Raw genomic sequence first — 15,438 nt, 5'->3', positions numbered from 1 at the left:
AAATTATTTTAGAAAGCAGAGATGCTAAAAATTGAATCTGAAACATGATTTCTTAAGTCTTTACTACCAGGAATCAGAGTTCCCAGTATATTCAACTTCAAATTTTTCCATAAATAATTTTTTAACACTTACTTTTTACTTGCTTCTTGATACTTTTTGTACCATCCAACCAATGCTGAAAACAAAAACAAGAATGCACTAATTAAGCAGCTAACATAATTTCTAAAACTTTATTATGACAAGAGTTACTCTTCATCATGTCTTTGTTGATAAATACAAGGAAAAGTATGATACATGTGAACAAGAACAAAAAAGACCTAAAACCAGATATGCGGCTTCTTAAAGTGTTTTCTCTGCTTCCTTAGGAACAAGGAGATATTCTAAACTTAGCCCTTAGTTTTGCTCACTGTTCCCAAATACATGACTCTTTCAAAACTGTTAAAATTAGATAGAAGAAAAGCATCATCATATTCCAATGCCTGGTTCACTCTTATAATAACAAGTATAACATTTATTAGTAGAGCATAACTAAAAATGAGGTGAAATAATGTCACCTAAATTTTCCAAAATAGATAGTGCACAGAAGTTGTATTATTTGAAAGGAACTTGAGGGTAAAAATACATCTTTCTCATAATCAAAGTCCTATTTATTAAACGAAGCAGATTTCGCTAATCTGCTTTATATTGTGGCTAGCAGACTTCTTTTTTTCAAGAGGAACAGTCTTTTGGTCTATGTAATCTCTTCATTCTGAAATGCCCATGACAAAAACAGACCTAAGAACTCATTCCAGATACTTCAACTGATAAACTATTCCCAGCTCACTTTTCATTTTTAATCCCTTTTTACCACCGAGTCCTAACAGTGACAGGATGTACATTCAACTAATTATGCATGACTGTGTTCTCTCCAGAATGCTTACAATTCCAAGCACCCTAAATGAAAAGAGTGCTCTTGTGGTAACTAGTTCACAGAGCCAAGGAATCCAGTTTCAGAAATCCAGATAAGCAAAGCATGGGTAAACAAGGCTGCATTGTTAATAGAATTGTAACTGTTTTTCTAGCCAATTATTTGCCTAGTCAGATCTTCTCTTCATTTTCTCCCAAGACCCGAAAGTGAAATTCACAAAATTATCAGTGTGCCAGCAGAGTAACTCTGCCCACTGAAGAGGCTCACTAAACATTTTAAAAGGCAATTAAACAGAGTCCAATATCTTCTCTGATTGCAAATATGTAGGCTACTTAACTCAGCCACCTCTTATCTTTTAATAAATTCAGCTGAACATCCACTTTTGAGTCTATGACAACCTATATCGTTTTATACATCTCTCAACAGGCCAGCCAGCAGGAAGAATACAACCTTATCTATTAACAGAAGACAATTCAAACACTCCAACTCAAAATACGAGGAAGAAAGGACAGCAAACATCCATCATTTTCCTACCCAGCAACCCAACACCCTAATATCCCAAACATTACTGTCCTAAATACCTATGACAACCTAATGCCAAATGCATACTCGGTACCAAATAAAACTAGTTTTTATGTCCCAGGTTATTTTCTCCCCAGAATCAGGAAAGCTGGCATTAGCCCTATCTTCAAGTTTTATCTATTATCCTTAGAAGAATAAACAAGTATATGGTTGGTCACCGGGGTACTGTCTCCATAACCATGTCAAGGAAAAGCCCGAACTCTCCTGCACCCTAATCAGCACAATCTTTCTAGAAGGCAAATTTGACTAGGCAGTAGTGCCCTAAAAAGCTGTGTGCTCTCTAAGCCAATACTGCAAATAAACTCACTACTCTCCCCTCTATGTGGGACATAACTGTCAGAGTTGTAAATCTCCCTGGCAATATGAAATATGACTTCCAGGGATGACCCTGGTCCTGGTATTGTGGGATTGAGAATGCCTTCCTGACTATAAAGGGGGAAAGAAATTAAACACAATACAGGTTCAGTGGCTAAGAGACTTCAAATAGAGCCACGAGGTCATTCTGAAGGTTTTTTTAAAAAAAAAAAGTTTTTATTGTAAAATATAACTATACAAAGCAAAGAAAGAAAAAAGAAGTAATTTTCAAAGACACTTCAACAAGTAGTTATAGAACAGATTTGAGCGTTTGTCATGTACCACCATCTCAGATTCTTCCTTCTAGCTGCTCCAAAACACTGGAAGCTAGAAGAAATATTAATACAGTGATTCAGCAGTCATACTCATTTGTTAAATCCTATTTTCTCTGTTAAACCTCCTCCTTCTCCTTTGATCCTTTTCCCAATCTATAGAGATCTTTGAGCAAGGTCTACTCTAACTTTTTCATGTTGAGAAGGGATGTTAAAACTAAAGGATAGGGGGTTATAATTAATTGACAATCTTAAAAAGACTGGTCTCTCTTGGTTTCAGGATTTATCTAACCTAGGAACCCTCCGGGAATTACAGGCTCCACATAATTTAGTACAAGAAACTTTTACCGCATTTCAGTTCAAGTCCTTGGTGTTTCAAAAGCAATAAATTTCAAAGCATAGCATAACAGTTATAAAACAGATTTCAGAGTTTGCTATGGGTTACAATTCCACAATTTTAGCTTTTTATTCCTAGCTGCTCTAAGATACTGGAGACTAAAAGAAATAACAGTATTTAACGATTCAGCAATCTCATTTGTTTGTTAAATCCTCCCTTCTCTAACTCCATCATCACCTTTCTTCTTTCTCCCACTCTTTAGGGGTATCTGAGTTATGCCCATTCTACCTCTTTCATGTTGGAAGGGCTGTCAATAATAAAGGGTGAGGAGAAAGAATTAGCTGATGTTCAGAAAGACTGGCCGCTCTAGGTTTCAGGACTTACCTGGTCCGAGGTCCCATCTGGAGGTTGTAGGTTTCTGGGAAGTTACCCTAGGGCATGGAATCTTTGTAGAATCTTACATAACATCTTGATTGGCTGGAATGGTTTCTGTTGGGGGTTGGTAAGTTATGATAGGTAGCAATATCTAACTGAAGCTTGCAGAAGTAGCCTCCTGACTCTATGTGAACTCTCTCAGCCACCGATATCTTATTTGTAAAACTTCTTTTCCCCCCTTTGGTCAGGTTGGCACAGATCCCACAGTGCCAGGACCAGACTCATCTCGGGGAGTCATCTCACATGCCACCAGGGAGACTTTCACCCCGGGATGTTATGTCCCATGTAGGTGGATGGTAATGATTTCACCTGCAGTGTTGCAGCCCTAGGTGTTTTTAAGAGCCAAGAGAAGTGTATTGGTGGGGGGTTAGCCAACCACGATAATTAGTACTATCTTAACTGAAGCTTGCTTAAAAGTAGGCTCCAGAATAGCTTAACTCCATTTGATCTCACTTGGCCACTGACACCCTCCTTATTTTATTACACTGCTTTTACCCCTTTTGGTCCAAAAGGCATTGTAGATCCCACAGTGCCAGAGCAAGACCAATCCTACAGGGTCATGTCTCCATGCTGTGAGGGAGATTTTCACCTCTGAATATCAAGCCCCATGTAGTGGGTAGGGTAAATATTTTCCTGGCAGAGTTGGGCTTAGAAAGAGAGAGAGAGGCCAAATCTGAGCAACAAAAGGCTTCCTGGAAGCAACTCTTAGGCCTCATTATGGATAGTCTTAGCTTTTCCGCTACAGAAATAGTTTAGAGGGTACCTGGGGTTTCTTAGATGGGAAAGTTTAATAGTTCTGGGGGTTCTAAAGCAGTAAATATTCCTTTTTAGTTTCTAGTGTACTAGAATAGCCTAGAAGGAGAGACCTGAAACTGTTGAACTGTAACCCAGTAGCCTTGATTATTTATTTATTTATTAAACATAACAGTATACAAACACAAATATTCTTACCATATGATCATTCCATTCTTGACATATCATCAATAACTCACAATATCCTCATAGTTGTATATTCATCATCATGATCATTTCTTAGAACATTTGCATCAATTCAGAAAAAGAAATAAAATGAAAACAGAAAAAATTCAAACATACCATACCCCTCATCCCTCACTGATCACTAGCATTTCAATTCACTAAATTTATTTTAACATTTGTTCCCCCATTACTTATTTTTAATCCATATGTTTTACTCATCTGTTGATAAAGTAGAGAAAAGGAGCATCAGACACAATCACGTAGTGACACTGCAAAAGCTGTTATTATTATATAATCATCTTCAAGAAACATTCAGTAGCCTTGATTCTTGCTGATGATTGTACAGCTATATATCTTTCATGGTGTGACCATGTGACTGAGAAAACCTTGTGACTGATACTGCCTTTATCTGGTGTATGGGGAGATAAGTAAGAAAATAAAGCAAAAAAATAAATAATAGGGAGGGATAAGGAATCTGGAACGTTTTGGGTGTTCTTTTTCATTTTTTTTATTTTTTGGAGTAATGAAAATATTCTAAAATTGATTGTGGTGATTGATGAATGCACAACCATATGATGATAATGTGACCCAACGATTGTAAACTTTGGGTGATTATGTAGTTTGTGAATATATCTCAATAAAATTGCATTAAAAAATAATAACTATATGGCCTTGACCCAGCAACTGCACATGTAGAAAGCATTAGGGATCTGTGCAGATTTACATATGAGGAACTAAATTAGATAAATTTAAGACAACCTACATACCCAACAATAGTGAATTGGTTAAAAAAAGTATTTCAATATGATAAAATTCATGCAGCAATTTAAAATAATGACAGCAACTTCTTAAGGATCTGGAAAACATTTACAATATATTGTTAAATCTTAAAAGGCAGGTTACAAAATAATAAAAATTATTTCGTCAAAATGTACAAATGTGTATACATAAACATGCACTTTCTTGTGGACTAGACAATCTATGGCAAAATCATAACAGATGTCAGCTCTAGATGGTCAAGATTGCCGGTACGTATGAGATTTTTCTCTCTTTTGCTGGAGAAATGCAAATGTTCAAAAAATGATCATGGTGATGAATACACAACTATGTGATGATATTGTGAGCCACTGACTAACCATATCAAGAACGTTCGTACGTCAAGAATGATTGTATGTCAAGAATATTGACACATTGGTTGTCCACAAAAAATATTATCCAATAAATAAACTTTTCTCTTTAACTCTTTAACAAAAAGGAATGTTTGTATGTCAAGAACGTATGCTTGCTGTTTATAATAAAAATATTTTAAAAAAAGATTACTGGTGATACCATTTCCTTCTTTGTGCTTTTCCGTATTTTTCCATTTATTCTACAATCCACATGTATTACTTAAAACAGTAATCATGGACCCCTTATTTTAATCTTCTGTTCAAGTAATATATTAAAAAACTTTAATTTTCTAGTACCATTAAAAGGTATAGTCAGCAGTCCCTCCCAATGTCACAATAAGGCCATCTTCTACATACCCAATTTCTATCACTGCTGCTATCCCACAGGCATGCCCCCCAGCCTGACAAGATGTTTTTGGCTTCTTCTGATTCTTTACAGAGTTTCTTCAAACAGGAAAAAGAAAAAAGAATTTGTGCATGTGCATGTGTTTTGGTAAAGAGTAAAGAACATTAATCTGAAAATCAACAGGCTCAATATAAATTATGAAGAATATAAAGGATACATTATTATTTAATATAAAATCTTGAAATAATAAATTATTTAAAGAACAATATAATATCTTTCCTATCAGGTATAACTTACATTTCCTCCTGTTTAGAACTGTTTAGGGCTAGTCTCATAAGCACACCCTTCTCTAATTTGTGCCCTGCCATCCTAAACATTAAACATAAAGTTATCCCTGTGAGATAAAGGACCAGAGTGGTCTTCCAAGCATGTATTTTAGTCTCTTTTCTACCTATGTATAATAGCTTCTGGTATCTCTGCTTCCATAAGATGACTCAAAACTCAGATAAAGTATCTAGCCTATATTAACATGGGATTCAGGACATGGAGGAGTTCTGGGTGCTGCTCTTCTGGGGGAAGGTATGAGTTCATGTTTGCATATTCTCAAGTCTGTTTTCCTTCATCTCCTCCACATTCCAAAATGTGTCTGGGTCTGGAAAATTCAGAGCTCAAAGACAGGCACTGATAGTGTTTTTCATGAAACAAGGTCTTTAGGAGTTGAGTTTAAATTACATTAGAAGATAAAGGTGAGAGTATGCAGATATAGATTCTTCGATGCTAAATGTGAAACTAAAAGAGTTCTTTTTCCTCATTATACCTTAAAAAGGAAACAAACTCCCTTCTGATCTCATACTTTTAAAGTTCAGCTGATAAATTTAGAACTCAAAGGACGGAAAGCCGCATGTCTTTACAACTTGATGAGCTTGACATAAAAGAGCAAATATTTAATTGTGGGTCTCAAAATATAAATAACATATATTAGCAGCACAAAAGACAATCAGAATGATTCCTGTCTTCAAACCATCTACACTGCTCTACTAGAGAGATGTACTGCTACTATCGCACAGAGCTTAAAAACCAGAGAAACATTAACCATCTTTGAAAATAACTGTCTCGGAGCTGCGAAGAGTATTTCTTTTGTGATTAGAAGCTATTGGTCTGAATCAAAGGATATTTAAAACAAGTGTTAAGAATCTATGCTAAGAAAATTGAGGACAAATGATCTGCAGTAATCTAACAGAAGATACTTCACTTTGGACTTGATTTTGCTATAAATTTTTCTCTGGGTGATTACTTTTTTTGGACTTCACCATCTGTGTTTTAAGACACTTCAAATGAACAGTTAAATCAACTATTAAAAGATAAGCATACTTTCCAGTGTATCTGTTACTGTGAGGATATTCTCTCAGGATTTGTAAAATTCAAATTCATGAGAACATAGATAAGCTCGGCAGGCTACAGTCACTCTCAGGACACACTTTGCAAACCCACTTTAAGAAGGAAAGAGCATTCCTATCAAAGTTGCACAGAACCCCACTAGGTGTGGAGGTCCCTTTTTTTTTGTATGCTGTATGGTGGGCTAAAATTTCTCATTTATTTTTGGCATGTGCAGGCTCTGAGAATCAAACCTGGGTCTTACGCACTGCAGACAAGAATTCTACCACTGAGCTACCCTTGCACTGCCATAGGTCCTTCTTATTCTTTTTTTTTAAAAAAAACTTTTTTTCTTGTATAGTATAATATATATATATATATACACAAAGCAAAGAAATAAAAAAGCAATAGTTCTTAAAACACTCTTCAAAAAGTGGTTACAGGATAGATCCTAGAATCTGTCACAGGCTACCATACACCACTATTAGTCGTAGAACATATTTCAGACTTTTACATGGTTTACAATTTCACAATTCTAGGTTTTTACTTCTAGTTGCTCTAAAATACTGGAGACTAAAAGAGATATCAATTTAATCATTCAGCCTTCATATTCATTTGTTAAGTTCTATCTTCCATGTATAACTCCACCATCACCTTTGATATTTCCATACCTCTCACTGGGGTTGTTTGGGCTATGGCAATTCTAAATTTTTGATCTTGGAAGGGTCTGTCATTAATATGGCTTAGGGAGATGGAACTATCTGATGTTCTGGAGAGGCTGGGCTTTTATTCATTTTTTAATTAATGTTAACAACCTATTTAGAGCTCAACACATTTGAAAAACCAAACAAAAGTTCATCATAGCCTTACATGACCCTAATTAACTTATTTCCCAGACTTCTCATCTCTTTTATTAAACAGAGTACTCTGTGGCATTTAGGGAATATTTCTGCAGTGCTTGAAGTTTGATCCTGTTGGTTTTTGCTGTCAGTTAAAAATCAGAAACCTACTACACGCACGACCACCACAAAGCACAAATGTCTAGTGGAAACAACATCGTTCTTAAGAATCAAAATACTTAAATTCAAACCTAGTACCACCAATCACTAGATCTCACTAACAAATCTTAGGTTCTTCACATTCTTCTATGAATATCAAATTAGAAAGTATTGCCTTTCCTTCCTATAATGATTAAACAATGAAGCATAAATTATAAGATATTTATTCCTAACGCCGCATTTGATAACATGGCAATAAACATCAGTTAAACAAAATTGTATCATTCAGATAAAACCTATCGTTATAGTCTGGAACACTGATGATGGAGTGTAATTTGGCAACATCATCAAAAAGCTTAAAAATCTTTGTATTCCTTTGATCTGACAATTCTATTTCTTTGAATATATTTTAAGAAAATAAAATAATCCAGATTACTGACAAAGATAACCAACTTCACAATATTAGTATTAGCCATAAATTACAAACCATTATTGGGTAACAATTCAACCAGGAGTTTTTCTGAAAAAAATCAAGTAAAATATATATGCTAAAGCACATATGCTGAATAATACATATACTTTTAAATATATAAATCTAATCCATCAATTTCTCCTACAAAAACTTTCTAATTTCTCACTCCCACTACTTTATTGATTCTTATTCTATGTGTTAAATTCTCAGTTGACTCTCAGTATATACTCCATTGCAAAGACTGATAATTTTACCTCCTTCTTTCCAACCTTTGTAACTTTATTACAGAATTAAACAGTATCACGATAATGGGCACACCTAAATGTTCCTATCTTTAGAAGTAATGTTCTACTTAAAAAAAATAGATTATCATTCAAAATATCTTTAAATAATCAAGTTGGGTGTTGAAAGAGGGCAGAGCCACTGAACAAACACCAGCCTGTTCTGCATTAAGTGTCACCTGTTGAGCCATCTGTCTGTACAGAACCACCACCACTAGAAACAGCTACATTTTCCAAGGCTTGGCCATACTTTGGATAGAAAGAACTTTCTACCTTTCCAAAATAGAAAGAATTTTGATTCCTTTCAGGCAAGCAGTTATTTAGGTCTATCCATAGTGTTCTAAGGGTAGGATAAAGGGGCTTTGCATAAAAAAAAATAAAAGGAAGAATTCTAGACCATAATATGCCCAAACTCAGAAATATGAGGGTCATAAAGCCAATGTGACATCTCTCCACATTATGCCTACAGTGTCTTCAAGTACTAAGCATCAAGACACCAAATGTGACTCCCACTTTTTTTTAATTACTTTAAAATTTTTTTTAAATACCAAAAAACACCAAACAAACACAAATATTTGTAACTTCTGATCATTCCATTCTATATATATAATCAGTAATTCACAATATCATCACATAGTTGCATACTCATCATCATGATGATTTCTTGGAATATTTGCATCTATTCAGAAAAAGAAATAAAAAGAAAACAGAAAAAATTCATATACACCATCCCCCTCACCTATTACCAGCATATCACTCTAAATTTATTTTAACATTTATTTCCCCTATTATTCATGTTTATTCCATGTTTTACTCATCTGTTGATAAGGCAGATAAAAGGAACATCAGACACAAGGTTTTCACAATCACACAGTCACACTGTGAAAGCTATATCATTATACAATCATCTTCAAGAAACATGGCTACTGGAACACAGCTCCACACATTCAGGCAGTTTCCTCCAGCCTCTCCACTACATCTTGACTAAAAAGGGAGTATCTATTTAATGCGTAAGAATAACCTCCAGGATAACTTCCTGACTCTGGAATCTCATGTACTTACGGCGTTCAATTAAGCTGTCTACATAAGTTATATTAGGAAATGCACTGTGACTCCCACTTTTGACATGAAACCTCTTAAACTGAACAAGAAGAAATGCTGCTCGCCTTGCGGTGCTACCTGGGATGCTGGCGCCTGTATTTCCACTGGGCTGGAGCACCTGTACTGCGTAGAGGCTGCGAGAGCAGCCCGGGCACCTGCACCACGCTTTCTCGAGCTGCATGTAGCAGGAGCAGGAAACTGGTACCAGCTTTGGGAATTTGGGGTTCCAGGCAAAAGCACAGATTTCCCCACTTGCCATATGACTATGCCACCCTGAAGCCTCACATCAACGCACTAATCATGCAGCTGCATCACAGTAAACACCACGCTGCATACGTGAATAACTTCAATGTTACTCAGGAGAAGTATAAAGAAGTGATGGCAAATGGCAATGTTACATCTTAGGTAGCTCTTCAGTCTGCACTGAAGTTCAATGGTGGAGGCCATACCAATCATAACATTTTGTGGACAAACTTGAGCCTTGATGGTGGCAGAGAACCCAAAGGGAAGTTGCTGGAATCCATTAAGTGCAATTTCAGTTCCTTTGACAAATTTAAGGAAAAGTTGACAGCTATATCTGTTGGTGTTCAAGATTCAGGTTGGGGTTGGCTTGGCTTCAATAAGGAACAGGTACACTTACAAAATGCAGCTTGTTCTAATCAGGATCCACTGTAAGAAACAATGGGTCTTATTCCACTGCTGGTAATTAATGTGTGGGGGCATGCCTGTACCTTCAGTATAAAAATGTGAGACCCGATTATGTAAAAGCTGTCTGGAATGTAATCAATTGGGACAACGTAACTGAAAGACATATGACTTGCAAGAAATGAAATGTTAACCATTATAATGATTATGTAAAGTTCTTTATGATTATTTCTGTAACAGTGTACAATCTGCAACATAGTAATAAGCCTCTCAATGGTAGCATTTCTAAGTATTGCTTATTGAGATATTTCACAAACAGAATTCAATGATAAAATTTCAATTTCAAAAGGTTGGACAACTGTTTGAAAATACTGAGTGCTTTGATTTAGTCTTTTGATGAATGCTTTTTTAGAGAGCTAAAATAACCTAGGAGTTTATAATTGACATCATAAAAGCCATTAAAAAATATCCCATCCCTATACTCTGAGAGCCTGTAGGAAAGCTTCTATAATTCTTTATTATTTCATGTACAAAACTGTAAAACCCAATGGAAATATTCAACTTTCAACTGAAATATGGTTGTTTTTTTTTTTTTTTTGGTTAAGTAATCCTCTGGTATCATTTCTCATAGATCTCACTCAGTGGTCTCTAATTATTGATGGTCACTGTTAATACCATTTTATCAATTTTAAAAAACATAATTTGATTGCTAATTGGGAACTGCTTTATTATGAAGTTATGTATTCAAATTTGTTTCAAGGCAGAAATATTAAGACTTAAATGTGACATTTCTCTTCAAACATATATATAAATGTCATAATGCACAAATTAGGACCTAGTTTATTAAATCAATGACAGGGATTAAACCATACTTTATTTGGTGTCCAGCTGCACCCTGACCCCCTTTCTTTTGTTCCTATTCATGAGCATCCCTCTTAAAGAAACTGAGCCGCTGGTCACAGAACTACCTTCCCAAGTAGAGGCAAAGTGATCTCGGGACAAGGTCAGCTGTGTACCTCCCTTAGGAACAGAAATTATTTTTCTCTATTTTTAATGTACAGCCACAATAAAAACTTCACATTGTTTTGTATCTTCAACAAAGGAAAAAGTATACTCATAATACAGTGAGAGAGCATGTCAAATCACGTTCTTGTCTAGTTTTTGACAATAGGCCTGGAGATTATGTAAATGTAGCAGGGAACCTTTTTGCATTTGGTTTAACGTTGTCACGAATTTTCCCATTTTGTTTAATGATTGCTCTAATGATTTTTAATCACTGTATATTTTATCAATTGGACATTTCCTAATTTATTTTAGAGCTCTATTACTGGATATTTCATTTGTTCTCAATTACTATTTATTGCCAAAAATGCTTTGGTGGGCAACTCTGTGCACACAAGCTTTTCCTTCAATCCGAATATTCTGTTTTCTATGTAGGGTTTTTCTTAAATTTATTTAGTAATAGGATGTTTTCCAATTTATTTTTTATTTATGACCATAGTCAAGTGACTTTCATGAAGCTCAAATGGGAATCATTTACTTACTGCTGAAAGTTAAGTAATAGTAACACCAAGTGAGCCTTTATCAAACTAAGTGGTAGTCTAGAATTCAATTAAATAAATGTTTTATGTGCCTACTAAATGCTGGGCAACAGAGATTAGAGGTCAGATTCATTCTCTGCCCTTAGGGGATTTAGTCTAATAGAAGAGAAACAATGACATTAAAACAGAAATATCTCCTAAACTAATGCCATCCAAAGATCAGAACACTGGAACAATGGAAAATACCTATGCAAATTTTTCATGTATATGTGGGTGGATATATCTAGAATTATAAAAACAGGAAATCTGAATTATACTGCTTTGAAATCTTTTCATTGTTTACATCATTCCATGTCAATAAATACACCTTAAATAACCATTTCTAATGAGCTGCATAGTAGTATTCCATTATAAGCTATATCAAAATTTACCTAACCAATTCTCTATTCTAAATGCTCAATGATTAGTATTTTGTAAACTTAGCCAAAAGTTTCTAAAAAGCCAGCTTAAGGAAATAATCTCTAAAACAGGCAAAGTTTTTAACGTATCTTACAGTGATGTTTCAGTTAATTTATTAATTGCAACAATAACCCACAACATAAATCTCCAAAAACAGAACCTGAGAATTATTATGCATACTGTTCCTATGGATCCTAGATACTTAGCAAGTACTATATAAAGTACTATATAACTATGAGTAAAGGTAAAAAGAAGGAAAATTAGATATGACCTATAAACTCCAGAAGGCAAAATAGTGGAAGAAAGTACTACCTGTGCAGTAATAACACTAAATTTTAATGATTAATCTCCCCAAAAACAATAATCCTACTACACAGACACACACACACATACACACAATCAACAGAGACTCCCCGAAAACTAAGATTAGTATCTTTTTTTATGTTTTTATTGTAAACAACAAACATACAAACATTCTTGATATACAAGCATTCTATACATGGTAGACAATCAATGGTTCTACAGTATCACCACATACTTGTGTATCCATCACCATTATAAGCTTAATATCTTCAAAGCCTAACATCTCTACTTCTTTCTCCCTCTCCATAATGCCTCCCTGATACAGAGAATGTCCTAATTCAGGCCTTGGTATCACCTTTATCTAAAAATTTTGGTAGCAGATCTCCCTGATTTCAATCTCTGCCCACTCCAAATAATCCTTACACAATATTTCTAGGTAAAATTTCCTAACGGAAACTTAAGTTCCCTGCCAAAAAATTCATAATGCCAATTATTAAGAACAATTATTGCCAATTTAATAAGGTCATTAATCTATCTCCCAATCTTATCATTCACTACTTTCTTTCAAACACAGTCAAATTCTCACGCAGTACAGTTTTTGACAAGGTTCCAATATCCTACCCTATAACATATTGCTTCTCCCTTCATATGAAAGGTACCATACACTAAATGCCAAAGAACATTTAGAGATACAGAATCTGAGCCTGCAAGGGACTTTAGAGATCACTCAGCTTACTAGCAGAAACTTCTATGGCTTATCTAAAAGCCCCAAAAAACTCCCATTCTAGCATTCTTTACATTATACGCTGGTTTACAAACTCTAGTGCGTCCAACAACCAATCCAGTGGTTACTAAAACCACAGATTCCCAAGCCCCATCTCCAAAGATTTCACTCCAGTAAGTCTAGCTTAAGGTCAAGAACTCACATTTTTAAACAAGCAAGGTGATTCTGAAGCAAGAGTTCAAAGCTTCAGATAAAACTGTGAAAATCACAGTAAAAAAGAAACATTAAGAATACATAGTCTAGTGTGATTGTGAAAACCTTGTGTCTGATGCTCATTTTATTTACCATGTCAACAGACAAGTAGAACATATGGAATAAAAATAAGGAATAGGAGGAACAAATGTTAAAATAAATTTAGTTCAGAATGCTAGAGATAAATGAAAGCGAGGGGTAAGGGGTATGGTATGTATAACCTTTTTTTTACCGTTATCGTTTTCTTTTTCGGTTGTCTTTTTATTTCTTTTTCTGAATTGATGCAAATGTTCTAAGAAATGATGAATATGCAACTATGTGATGATATTGAGAATTACTGATTATATACGTAGAACGGAATGATACGTTAATGTTTTTGTTTGTTCTTAATTTTTTTAATAAATAATTTAAAAAAAGAATAAATGGTTGAAAGAAAAAAAATATATATATATAGTCTTACAGTGCTTAACACATTGTATATGATCTGGAATTTTCCATTTCTGCCCCCATATCAGAACCTTCAAAAAAGAGTTATTCACCGCTACTTGTGCTGAATCCATAAATCTGAGTCCAAAATAGTCGCTTTCAATAAGATCCAAGTGATACATAATCTGATCAAACAGTTCTTGTCCTTTGGCTTTTTTCTGAAATGACAAGAAAAAAAATTAATTTATAAGTGGCTTACAAAATCAACAAGCCTGAAAAGAAGATTGTTTTAGTTATGCACAATCTCTGTTGAAGAAAGCATTACTTGCTATTCAAAACTACTTTTGTAGCAAGTGATGGGTAGGATGTTGCAATTTTGCCAAAAATCATCTAAGGCCAAAAGAATTTATGAGTTACTTTCTGTCAACCAACAAATATTACTCTGTAGGGAATATGGAAGGTGGCAGAGTAGGAAACTCCAAAATTAGTTCCTCCACCAACACAACTACTGAATGGGCAGAAACTGTCTCAATCAATAACTGTGAACCACAGAATCTAGTAAAAACACTTTGAAGCATCCAGGATGAGGAGCAGGAGGAAGAGACTGGTAAACTGCGGCTACCATCCATTATCCCCACAACAGGCAGCTATAGGGTCTTCAACCCCAGCTCCTGATGTGCCTTCTGGTGCAAAGCTGGGATATAAATACCTAGTTTCTAAGATGGCAGCTTAGTGAGGTGTGGAATTTAGTTCATCCTCCAGACCAGCTAGTAAACAGCCAGGAACAGTACAGAGCAACTGCTGGGACTATATCAGTGACCAGACACACAGCATAAACCAGTCTGGACAAGCTGGACCAGCTGAGACCCCACAGAGAGTCTCCCAAGCTGCAGAGGCCAGCATCCCTTCCCCACAGGCACAGTAGGCCAGTACCCCAAGGGGGAAAAAATAGACTTACTAGCATCAAGGGCTTAGCTCAACCAAGTTCCAATTGTGGAATTAATTAACAAATTCTGACTACTGAAAATAGGCACCCCCCACCCCCACCCCAGAACCTGGAATAAGCATTAAAGGTACTAGGAATTTTTGCCCCAGCAGAGAGAGGGCAGGGTTCATGGCTTAAAAAACAAACAAACAAACAAAAAACCCTGAGGCTCTTTGAGTCAGCACAAAATACTACAAAAGGGCTAGATCCAGAGTTCGGGGGAGATGGCAGATTAGAGGATATCCAGGAAGATGGTAGAATAGGATAGGTCAAGTTCACCCCTGCTCCAAAGAACAGCCAGAAAAAGTCATGAAGGCAAACTGAGACAGCAATTCCAGGGTGTTAGTGACCTGAGAGGGTCTTCTACATCACATAGGAACGCCCTGGTTACAAAAGCTGAAGAACTGAGATGCACAGAACCGGAGATTGTCCAGCTGGTAAAAAGAGCCTAATGTACCCCTTTCAAACAGAAGTCTAGAGCCGTCAGTAGTGCAGAT

General features: G+C 35.6%; 1 protein-coding gene and 1 pseudogene across 4 annotated transcripts in view; one reads left to right on the top strand and one right to left on the bottom strand.

Annotated features, from left to right (window-relative positions):
• Window positions 1-15,438, bottom strand: part of EPB41L5 (erythrocyte membrane protein band 4.1 like 5) — a 235,550-nt gene that overhangs the window by 168,858 nt on the left and 51,254 nt on the right. For all 4 annotated transcript variants that reach the window (XM_077153578.1, XM_077153576.1, XM_077153577.1 and 1 more), the window contains exons 3-4: window positions 14,070-14,174; window positions 133-175 (exon numbers count right to left, since the gene is read on the bottom strand). In XM_077153578.1, the coding sequence (XP_077009693.1) occupies window positions 133-175; window positions 14,070-14,174 (148 nt within the window). The remainder of the gene's footprint in view (window positions 1-132; window positions 176-14,069; window positions 14,175-15,438) is intronic.
• Window positions 9,907-10,436, top strand: LOC143677547 (superoxide dismutase [Mn], mitochondrial pseudogene; annotated as a pseudogene).

This window comes from Tamandua tetradactyla, chromosome 3 (assembly GCF_023851605.1).
Source record: "Tamandua tetradactyla isolate mTamTet1 chromosome 3, mTamTet1.pri, whole genome shotgun sequence".
NCBI classification, from domain to species: domain Eukaryota; kingdom Metazoa; phylum Chordata; class Mammalia; order Pilosa; family Myrmecophagidae; genus Tamandua; species Tamandua tetradactyla.
This window is presented reverse-complemented; position numbering and strand designations above follow the sequence as displayed.